The sequence below is a fragment of the Pseudogymnoascus destructans genome (assembly GCF_001641265.1).
Source record: "Pseudogymnoascus destructans isolate 20631-21 unplaced genomic scaffold scaffold_24, whole genome shotgun sequence".
Taxonomy (NCBI): domain Eukaryota; kingdom Fungi; phylum Ascomycota; class Leotiomycetes; order Thelebolales; family Thelebolaceae; genus Pseudogymnoascus; species Pseudogymnoascus destructans.
The window spans coordinates 68,266-79,442 of NW_020167543.1; the positions used below are offsets into that span (position 1 = coordinate 68,266).

At 50.8% G+C, this 11,177-nt stretch overlaps 5 protein-coding genes across 5 annotated transcripts; 4 read left to right on the forward strand and 1 right to left on the reverse strand.

The window, feature by feature from the left end:
• Positions 1-245: 245 nt before the first annotated feature.
• Positions 246-911, forward strand: VC83_08272 (uncharacterized protein). Its single transcript, XM_024471827.1, has 2 exons — positions 246-523; positions 592-911. The coding sequence occupies exons 1-2, from the start codon at positions 347-349 to the stop codon at positions 865-867; spliced, it is 453 nt and encodes a 150-aa protein (XP_024320730.1). The 5' UTR covers positions 246-346; the 3' UTR covers positions 868-911.
• A 5,254-nt stretch (positions 912-6,165) lies between these two features.
• On the forward strand, positions 6,166-6,567 carry VC83_08273 (uncharacterized protein; the record flags this gene model as incomplete). Its single annotated transcript, XM_024471828.1, has 1 exon — positions 6,166-6,567. The coding sequence occupies one exon, from the start codon at positions 6,166-6,168 to the stop codon at positions 6,565-6,567; it is 402 nt and encodes a 133-aa protein (XP_024320731.1).
• Positions 6,568-6,899: 332 nt separating this feature from the next.
• On the forward strand, positions 6,900-7,270 carry VC83_08274 (uncharacterized protein; the record flags this gene model as incomplete). The annotated part of the gene is made up of 2 exons (XM_024471829.1): positions 6,900-7,033; positions 7,105-7,270. The coding sequence occupies 2 exons, from the start codon at positions 6,900-6,902 to the stop codon at positions 7,268-7,270; spliced, it is 300 nt and encodes a 99-aa protein (XP_024320728.1).
• A 303-nt stretch (positions 7,271-7,573) lies between these two features.
• Positions 7,574-8,586, reverse strand: VC83_08275 (uncharacterized protein). The gene is made up of 2 exons (XM_024471830.1): positions 8,270-8,586; positions 7,574-8,219 (listed from the first exon to the last, which is right to left on the reverse strand). Exon 2 carries the CDS (start codon positions 8,140-8,142, stop codon positions 7,615-7,617), a length of 528 nt encoding a protein of 175 aa, XP_024320729.1. The 5' UTR covers positions 8,143-8,219; positions 8,270-8,586; the 3' UTR covers positions 7,574-7,614.
• Positions 8,587-9,348: 762 nt separating this feature from the next.
• On the forward strand, positions 9,349-11,177 carry VC83_08276 (uncharacterized protein). The gene has a single exon (XM_024471831.1). It carries the CDS (start codon positions 9,780-9,782, stop codon positions 10,974-10,976), a length of 1,197 nt encoding a protein of 398 aa, XP_024320726.1. The 5' UTR covers positions 9,349-9,779; the 3' UTR covers positions 10,977-11,177.

Consider the following 11,177-nt stretch of genomic DNA (forward strand, 5'->3'; position numbering starts at 1 on the left):
TACGGTAATTACTGTAGGGCCCCAAAACGCCCATAAATAGTGAGTAGGCCATTAGAATAGTTAGAATCAATTGACCCGAATGCTGTAATCTATTGTCGAAGCCTTCTTGCCCATTGCGCAAAACCTGAAGGTCCGACTGACAAAACCGCCACATGATTTGTGCACGGTGACAATTTTTCGGTCCTTCCCCCAACAGGCTGCTCTCCACAGCTACGTGGAAGCCTAGACAGTGACCACTGCTGCCTATTGTACCTACCAATCTTGTTCACTATTCTTTCGTCTGCTGCTATTCATTTTTCATACCTAGATTCCTTGGTTACAATTCAGTACTACAATATAAACCACTATGGCCTCCCAACAGTCTGATAGCTTGTCAATCATTGACAGCGGACAATCTAGAGCACCTTGTTCATCCTCTCAACTCCTACACAAAAATGCGATCGCAGATCAAAGATATGGGACTACAATGAAACCTCACGGGAGACACGTATTACCAACTCAAGTGGAAAGATGCTCTGGCGATGCAAGCTATGTCACAAAGAGTATCTGGAGTCTGGAGACACTGCTAATATATCGAGTCATTTAATAAAGGCTCATAGCATCGATATAATGTCTTCACAAGCCGCGAAAGTCCTCTCCCAGCAAACCAGCATTAAAGAAGCTATGGCCCGGGGCCAAGAGACTAGCTATAAACGCCGCCGCCTAGCTGAAGAGCCAGATACGGAGCATACGATGGATCCTGCAGTACTAGAGCACCTTTACGTGCGGTGGATAATGTCACATCACGTGGCAATCCAGGAGCCATCGCCATGGCCGAGTAAAAGGGGGATCGCCGAGCTTCTTCCCCCTTTCGCCCTAGTTAGTTGAGGGCACACGCAAGAGTATAAGTAGGGGCGAGCTGGCTTCAATAGGAAGCCAGCGGCTAGTTTGAATAGCTACCTATGAATGGAATACGATTCCCTGTTGAACTCCATGCTGCTTACCTGTCTTGAACATCGAGTGATATGATTCTCACATTCTAGCCGCTCAACCCTTTGGGAGGAGTATGTATGGTGGGCACTCGCAGCGCCGCCGCCTCTGCAGTGCCTGACAGGCGGACACCGAGAGGCGACTCACTGTTGACGGACCTTGAGAGCGAGGCAGCTCGGAGAGCAGAACCCCGCCCAGAGAATGACGAGCAAGATCCGCTGGAACGCCTGCTCCGGCGAGAGCAACAACTGAGGAAACAACTCGAACAACGAGCGGTCCAAGCCCGGATTGATAAACTCGAGTACCAGCTCCAGCAGGGCGACATCGAAGAGAGCCGCAGTCAGCTGTCGCAACAGTCTGAATCATCATCAAAACGCCGGGCCAACGCCGAGTCCGACGATGAAGGGAAAAGCCAGCCGGCCTACCCCCAACGCCGTAATCACGCCGGCCTTCGTATGAAGCCCCCGCCTGAGTACTGGGGCAAGAACATAAAGGGCACAAGGAGTTCATTCGGGCCTGCGAACTCGTGTTTCGCGAGTCGCCAGTGTTCTACCAACGAGATGCCGCAAAGGTGCTCATGGCGCTCCCATACTTGAAAGGAGAGCCTGCAGATGCCTATGAGAGAGAAGAACAACGACTAGGAAAGGACTGCCACACCTGGGAGGAATTCTCGAAGTTCCTGCTCGACAATGTAGCAGACCCGGTGAATCGCATGTTCACCATCGCGCAACAACATCATGACGCGCTGCAGGGAACAGGCCAAAAAGTGACGGAGTTCGTCACCTACCTCGAGAGCCTCGAGGCTGAGCTAGACCCATACACAGAGACCCAGAAGCAACAGATTCTGCTCACGAAACTCCGACCAGAGCTGCGCCGACTCATCACCAACCATCAGACGGTCCCTACCTCTCGACTCGAGCTGGCACGACTAGCCGCAAGGCTACAAGAGAACGCGAAGACTGCGGACGCCCGCCCCGCAGGACCTGCAGGTCGGCCATACAACGACAGTCCGCTGTACGACCGCCGCCATGGCCGCCATGGCCGCAACAGCCATCGGCCTGTGGCCACAGACGCACTGCGACCACCTAGACCCTCTGACGCCAAGGCCGGATCAAGAGAGGACCCTAAGGAAACACTTGGTAACGGTCCAGCGACGACAGTGAACCGCAATCCTGTCACAGGATCAAGGCCCGCCCTAAGCCTGGACGCAACCAACACAAGATCCTTCAGTTGCTTTAACTGCGGGAAGTCCGGCCACTACTCCCGCGACTGCCGCAGTCGCCTCCGTGCAAACGCCGCTGCGGCAAAAAACCCAAGAGCCCCCTAGCCATAACGGGCGAGACTAGGAACAGGGCCATGGACCCGGGCGACTTCGACTCGCTCACGATTGACGTGACTGTGACCATCAACGGTGTCGCGTACACCGAAAAGGCCCTAATCGACTCCGGCTCGCAAGCCAACTTCATCTCCCAACGCCTGGTCAAACAGTGGGGGCTGCGCGAAGACAGCACCTCTTTTGCGAAGGCCCAGACGATCACTGGTAACTCCTTCTTTATTTACGGGGAACACCAGATCCGCATGAGCGTCTCCGACAGTGCTGGCAAGACGAAGCAGCACCACCCGTCTTTCCTCGCTGCTGATATCCAAGGCGAAGGCTTAGTCCTTGGGTACCCCTGGCTGGCCGCAAGCAATCCGAATGTCAATTGGCCAGCGAAGACATGGCGATACGCCCTCGAGAGCACAGACATCAAGATCTCTGAACCGGAAGAGTTCTTTAAGGAAATGAAGGCAGGCAAGGATGTCTATGCTGTCTTCTACCGCCCCGACGGCTCAACCACCTCCTCATATGGCGAGAACCCTGTCAGGCTGCGAGCGATGGCAGCCACAGCGCCAACCCCAGCGCTCCCAGAGTACCTCGCCGACTACGCTGACGTCTTCTCAAACGAGAACGCTAGCATATTGCCAGCGCACAACAAGCTCGACCACGCCATCGAGACTAAGGATGGAGAGCCTCCATTTGGGCCCCTCTACAATCTATCACAAAGCGAACTGCAGGTATTGCGCACCTACGTCGAAGAGAGCATGAAGAAGGGATGGATACGGAGATCCACTAGCCCAGCAGGAGCACCAGTACTCTTCCAGCAGAAGAAAGATGGAGGCCTACGCCTATGCGTTGACTACCGGGGCCTTAACAGCATCACCATTAAGAACCGCCACGCCCTGCCCCTAATCAGCGAAACTTTAGACCGCTTGGTAGGTGCAAGGATATACACCAAGTTAGATCTCAAGGATGCCTACCATAGGATACGCATAAGGGCTGGCGACGAGTGGAAGACCGCCTTTCGCACCCGATACGGCCACTTTGAATACTTGGTCATGCCATTCGGCCTAGCAAATGCGCCAGCGACGTTCCAGGCATACATTAGCCAAGCACTGGTAGGGCTTGTCGACACCATCTGCGTCATATATCTCGACGATATCCTCATCTACTCCTGCAAGGAGGAGGAGCACGAGGCTCACGTCAAGCAGGTCCTCAATCAGCTCCGGCAGTATAAGCTGTACTGCAACCTCAGGAAGTGTGAGTTTGGAACCGACCAAGTCGATTTCCTTGGTTTCGTCGTGTCAACCACTGGTGTTTCCATGGAGCCTAGTCGTGTTGAGTCCATAACTCAATGGCCAGAGCCATCCACGTTCCGAGAGCTCCAAGTCTTCCTCGGCTTCGCGAATTTCTACTGACGGTTCATCTACCAATACTCAAAGGTGGTGAGCCCGATGACGGACCTCTTAAAAGGCATGCAGGCAGGCAAGAAGAGCGGCACCTTCTCCTTCCCAACAAAGGCTCAGGAAGCATTCCAAAGCCTTAAGACCATATTCACAACGGCGCCAATACTCGTCCACTTCGACCCAACGAAGCGCATCCTTGTTGAAACGGATGCCTCTGGCTTTGCCATTGCAGCTGTCATCTCCCAGCAGGTCGCCGACAGTGAGGACCCGTCGAAATCCCACTGGCACCCAGTCGCATTCTTCTCCCGCAAAATGACAGACGCAGAGTCCCGATATGAGACTCACGACGGCGAACTGCTAGCCATTGTCATGGCGTTCCGCCACTGGCGGCACTACCTGGAGGGTAGCCAAAACCCTATCGTTGTGAAGACAGATCATGACAGTCTTAAATACTTCATGACAAAAAGAGAGCTCAACCGACGACAAGCGCGATGGGCAGAGAAACTCGCCGCCTTCGATTTCTCAATTGAGTATAGAGCAGGTAAGTCAAACCCCGCTGACGGACCATCGCGCAGACCCGATTACAGGCCAGTTGAGAGCCGCAATGAAGAAAGCATGCTTCCTACGCTGCAAGAAAAACTAAAGAGTGCCTTTATGACACGAGTGGCAACGATCTGCCTAGCCAGTGCAATCACAACGAGGGAAAAGAGCGGAAACACCGCACCGCCTGCTGGCGTAGACCTAAGACCCAAGACACAAGGACAATGGAAGCACAGCGTAGCGACGTATGAGCCCATGTGGCCAGACATGCCAACCCCCATAGTAGGGCAAAGAGATGTGCAGCCGCACAACGTCTATGCAGACGTATCTGGCCAAAAGCCGTTGATAGACAAGCGCATGCTGCGCGACCAAGGATACGGGCATGGCCCAAGACCTCAGGATGCCATGCAGGCACCTTTGGTAAGCGTTCCCAGCCAAGAGCTGATGATAAGCCCACGCATGCCGCGTGAGGACGGGCAGAGCCCAAGACCACGGAACGCCATGCAGGCACCGTTGGTGGACGAGAGGAGCGTCCAACAGGAGGGTGAAACCCCTGCGTTGCAGCGGCTGACACCGGGCAACACCACTCCCGAGGAGGAGGATGCTGGTTGCAAACAGCTGATTCCACGATACCTCGTGGTAGCCGCAATGAGCACCACGAGAGCTTACGATACGCCGATGGGTGGCTAGATTCTCACATCTGGTGCACCCACCATTACAATGGACTGCAATTTGAACTAGTTTTAAGTTATTTGAGGTGTTGACTATTGAGTTATTGCATGTTGAAGTTATTGGTGTTTACCATATGGAATCACGTGTACAAACTATTAGTTTATCAGTGTTGGAACATGGGATGTTCCTGATAGTACGCTGCACAGCGTAGATTGTATACTGGATGTATATAAGGGCTCCGCCCGCCCGTAGTTACTCAATCAAGTCGTCAAACTCCAAGGTCGATGTTATGTTGCATGCAATGAGCAATAAAATTTGTAGAAATGTGACTGTCATGTCCATCTGCAATCAAAAGTCGTGGTCTTCCATCTGCAATTTCATGAGTTTTAGGCTTAAAAACGATTTGAAGTCCAACCCTTTGCACTCAGACTTAATTTGTCGAGTAGTAATTGTAGCAAGCTCTATATTATGTTGAATAAAGCGTTAGATCCATTCTTTGCCAACAGGTGGGTATCGTATAATTTGAGATTACGCATCGTTAACGCATTGCACTCTTTGAATCCTGATTTCTTCCACTAATTCCTTTATTCCCTAGTGTCTAATAGGGCGTCCCATCGAAGAGAATTGGCAAATCCACTTAACTAAGGTACTCTCTTCAACTGCAGATAAAAGTTGCTGGTTTTGTCGCGCTTGCACTCGGGAATGGCCCCCCGACACGCGACGCGTCAAAGTCATCCGATCAACTTGAAAGTGTTCCGCAATAGCCTTTAAGCTTGTAAATTGTCGATTCTAGTAAGCTATTATAGCTTCAGCCATACGAGCTTCATTCTCTTGAACCCGAAGGCTCTTGCGTCTCGCCATGTTGTGGTTTACGAGTTTGAAGTTGCAAGGTGGGGGTTTTGGTGCTCATTACGCCATAGTGCTCATTACGCCATAGTGCTCATTACGCCATTGCGAACGTTAGGGCGGCGAAAGGGTCTCGACGGATATCACCATCACAAACTCGGTGAATATCTACAACTTTAATTCTACCGCGTTACTTGCCTCGTACGGTGTTGCTTTGTTTTTAACTATCTTTTGCATTGCTCTCGGCATTGTTGCCTATAGGACGAATGGTGGAGCCCGGAGCTTAACCTACTCGGCTATGGTTGAGGCTGCGCGATCCCCTCATCAGCAAGATCAGGAGGACCTACCTCTACAACCATTAGAAAGTGGTGAAGAGGCAACTAGTCATTAATGAGAACTCTATGCTAACTAGCTATGTGCGACTTCTCTTCCTATGGCGGACCCAGCAACAAGTGGCTGGCGATCGAGGCAGGCTTGCCCCCGCCAGTAGCCAACCAAACTGTTTCCGAGATGACGCTCAAAGCAAACCAAGGCCGCGAGGCCATCGCCAGTAAAGCCATGATCTCACTATCTCCGCAAGTCCACATGCGCGACCACTCGATCCAAACGCGCGATGGGTACTCCCTTGAGGCGCGTAGTTACCGCCCATCGTTAGTCCCTGCGTCAGTGCTCCTGCCCGTCTACATTCACTTCAACGGTGGAGGCTTCGTTTTTGGAACATTGGCGTCCAAGGATGCGATATGCGCCAGTATCGCAGTCAGTGTCTGTGTCGTTGTCGTCAACGTGAATTATCGACACGCGCCAGAGTTCACATAACCGACGGCTTGGGGCGACGCACAGGGCGCCTTTGTGTGGTTGCATGGTCACCTCGATGAGGCAAATCGAAACGGGCAGAAAGTCGTGCTAGGTGGGATATTGGCTGGAGCGCGGTTGATTTGACGCTGGTGCTTCAGAAGCATTTAGGCAAGGCAGCATCGGGGTGTCCAGATCCTGTCGGTCAGGTCCTGATGATTCCGTCACTGGTGCATGCGGACTGCTACGAGCCGCAGTTGAAGAAGATGAAGGATAACTTGTCGCGAAAATGCGCGACAAGATATACAATGCTGTTGGTATACTAGTACGAGCGGAACAGTTTACTGGACAGAAAAATGGACACAAAATTAAGTCCCGGGAATGCGACGCCTGAAGAAGTGAAAGGGCTACCACCGACTGTTTTCGGTATCACGGGTCTAGATCCGCTGCGTGACGAAGGGCTGCTATATGCGAAGATAACAGCAGTTGGGTGCGTATCTGATTTATTTCCCGTAGCTCGTGCGTGGATGAGTGTTTTATGATAGCTGACCCAAATTCCAGGGTTCCTACCAATATCAACGTATTCAGAGGTGTTCCTCATGGGTTCCGCCGTTTTGGCGACGCGCTTTCTGCAAGTAAAAGATGGGATAACATTATTGACGAAGGCATAAAGTGGGTGTTGAATAATCCGGCAGCGACAAATGATTTTGATGTCAAGGAACAATAAATTCTGTAGAATTAATATACAATTTTTTAGCTGTTATGCATTTATATAAGCTTTTTATGTGGAAAACGGAACAAGAGAAAGTGATTCATTCCTATCGACCATTATCTGCCACTTCCCTCCAAGAACGGCTTCCCAGATCCTCCGACTGTGTGGGGAATGTGGAATGGAGAATTTTCGTAGCATGAAATATGACGGACGGATGGATAATTTCACAGATCACACATGCATCAAGGTTGAATTTTTTTACTATCGGCTCATTTTATTTGCTAATGTGTAAATATCTGAACAAGCAACCAAGCACCCCAAGGAAATATCTAAATCTGTACAACAAATTGACTCCACGCTCAAAATATCTTCAAGTCGGAATACTTTCGAGATGCAACATCATCGCATCGCTTCCTGTACCCTGGCGCCGGGCCATTGTATCTCGCTATCGACCTCTTTTGCTTGTGCGCAAGATTCTTATTTACACGCGTCATCCAGGAGTCCACTTCATTTGCCAAAAGTCCTATTGCGCACTCGTTCACATGGTCCCCCCATTGATCCATTCCCTCCGGCGTCGCTTCGATGTAGGTGATATTGTTGTCAGCGGCGTAACGTATGAGGTTGGAAATCCAGTTGATGGCGTATTCGATGCTTCGGGGGATGTTGCTGAACATTTGATGAGGACTCATGACCATAAACATGTTTGGAAAGGAGTTGACGGTAAGGCCTAGATAAGTTTGGATAGACTTGCTCCACTGATCTGTAAGTTTGAGGCCATCTCTCCCTTGGAAGTCAACCGCTCTGAAAGAGCCGGTGACAGCATCAAACCCGGTCGTATAGATAATAACGTCAAACGCGAGCTCGCCATCTCTAGGCCTTTCTTCCATAGATATGCTAAAGCTCAAAATATACCTCCAAAAGACATTGAATATGGATATCCCAGTAACGCTTTTCTTTTCGAATCCTGTTCTTCGTCAACTTGGCCAGGCTATAGATAATTTGAAGAAAGCAGACCCAGTCACCCGTCTTCAGCCTCATGCGGACAGCAAATATGACCCGATCACCGTCCTACAGCATCGGGGGACCAAGATACCCCTGTTTTTAATACATCCTGGCATGGGTGACGTTCTCGTGTTTATGAATCCTGCTCGACAATTTGACGAAGGACCAGTGTACGCACTGTGCGCACGAGGATTCGACGGCGAAAAGTTCTACTAGAGGGTCCAGTTTAGTGGGCCATATGCACTTGGGGCTTAAGAATTAGGCGGCAATATAATATTCGAGATTGCCAAGGTGATGGAAAAGAATGGGGATAGCGTGAAGTTTCTCGGCGTCATCGATCATGCTCCCCGCGCATCAAGGGATGGGCGCGAACCAACGATTGGTACGATAGTGTGCTGGCCATTTCATTTTTCTTAGGCTTTGTCGACATAGACTGTGTAAAGGCTGTTTCCAATCTACGAGAGAAGTCACATGAGGATGCTCTGGATTATATCTTCTCACTTGCGCACCCTGCCCGGCCGGGTGATTGGAATGACTCGAGAACAGCTGGGTAACTGGGCAAAACTGGTCATAATCTTGTGGGGCTCTTCCAGGATTATGATCTAGAAGGCTCCGTGACAAGCTTGGATGTGTTCATTGAGGACCCTTTACTGGGGAGTTTCTGGAGCACGCCTCCCAATTGATTATCCCTGTGGAGAGAATACGGAAAGAACACCCAGATGCATGTCGTTAAAGGCACACATGGAAGTATGATAGAGCGACCTCATGTACATTGGTTTCAGAGACTACTGGAAAAGATAATAGAGGAACGTAGCTTGTAGCGCTTTTCTTGGGCTTCGAATATTTCGTCAACAACAGCAATATGACTAGTCGCTGCTTCCCAAAGCAAAACAAACCATATGCAATTAAAGCGTGAAATGGCTATATCAACTTACTCAAATACCCAAATTAATATCAAGTGATAGAAAGTAAGTGGTTGTTGGGTTCGTTATTCCGTGAAATTTTTTAATTCAATGCCACAAATTATTTATTATTATGATAAAAGAGGAGAATATTCCACTTCCCCGATCCCACCCATATTCCTTCACATCGCCCCTAGAACCTCAAACAAACATCCTTTCCACAATATAATTCCGCCATTATTTGCTATTTTATTCGGCAATTCTTTTCTTTCACTCCAATCATAACCATGGATGGACGTTCAGGTATCCCCGTTCAAATCCGTCCACAAAGGCAGAAATACCCACGTAAATAAGCAACCTCATACATACGCACACTCGCACCTTCCCTCTTGTGACAGCATGCATCTCCCAACTTCTCGTCGGGCACATCGTGCCTGCCTATTTCAAACAATCATCATTATTCATTTATTGCAATGTCTGTCGTGAGACCGGCCATGCAACCTCATGTCCATCTCTCGACTGTAGCGCCGAAGAGTAAGAAATTGTGTCTACGCCCAGAATATTATGAACATCCCCTGACAGACGTCAAAGAACTGTAAATGAGGTAACTGCAGGTCGATATGGCTTTGTCAAACGATATTTTTCAGCAGCCAAACCAGGTGGAACAGGCCAATCCACAACAAACGAGTCTTCCCACTTTATCCCAAGGAGGACAGGCAGACCCATCACAACATAGTAATGGAGCCCCGACAGAATGGCAGACGTGGCGCAAGAAAATCCCTGCAGAAATAGAAAAAAGCCCAACCGAGGCCCAGGAGCCTTCAATCTTCAAAACACCCCCTGGACGCGGGCGCGGCACAGGTCGGGGACGAGCACGGTCACGGCGGGCCAAGAGAGCCCGTTCGTCAGAGAGTTCAACATCAGAGCCTCACCCGGTTCCAGTACCGTATAGGCGGATACAGGATGCCCAAGAGAAGCTGATATTTCGGGATGCGGACCATGACAGAGAGGGTCTCGCGGGGATGATTGGCGTGACGAAGGAGGAGTGGGATCTTGGTCTACGAACGCCTGTATACGCGCCGCCGAGCGATTGGATGAGGCTACGAGTGCTTCAGATGGAGAGTATGATGGTGCGGAAGTACCATTGGGTGGAGGAAATAGATGGTTACGGGGCGCGTCGAGAGGAGGAGGTGGAACTGGGGAGGAGAGTTCATGCGGATATAATGGATGTGGGGTGGGAGGCGTTTAATGCGAGATGGAAGAGGGAGGAGTTGATGGGGGTGCCGATTCCGGATGAGCCAGTTTTGAGGAAGAAAGGGGTAGATGAGGTGGAGTTGACTTATGCTGTTGGCACTGGATTAAGGACGGATGGGTTGGATCGTGAGGGCGAAAATGGTGGAGAAAATCAGATGGCAGCGATGCCTGCTGGATATGCTTTCTGGAACGGAGATGGGGTGGCATCGAGATGCGACAAGGAAGCGACTGCTGAGTCAACAGGGATTGTTAGTTCAGACTCAATGGAACCAGGCCAGGTCAAGTCGGACACCGTGGATCCGCAGCCGATGGAAAGGATTGAGGGTGAAGGTAGCAATGGGACAGCAAGTTCGACTCCGCCTAATTTTGGAGGGGACGACGCCATGAGCATGGATGAGGAAGACGTGTCGGCAGAGACAGTGGGACCAGCTGAGCCTACACCAACAACCAAAGATGGATCGGCAGTCGGTCAATCGGGTGGGACGGAAGCATCGCCAATATATATTGACTCCAGTTCTACGGGAGGAGATGAATCTGGCGAGAGCGAAAGCAGCGGTGAATAGGTCACGGCCGGAGCATTTTCAGCCTCGCTTGGCCCCCCGAAGCGTATTCAGCGATGGAGACGGTGTGGATGTTCCGGCCAACGGTGAGATTTGCAGCTCGTGAGCTGGCCGGCCAGTTCGCGAGCTGCCCGTGAGCTGCCTAGCCTAACCAAAGTGGCAGTGTAGAATAGCATCGTAGAAAATCCAAATCCTACATCCTAC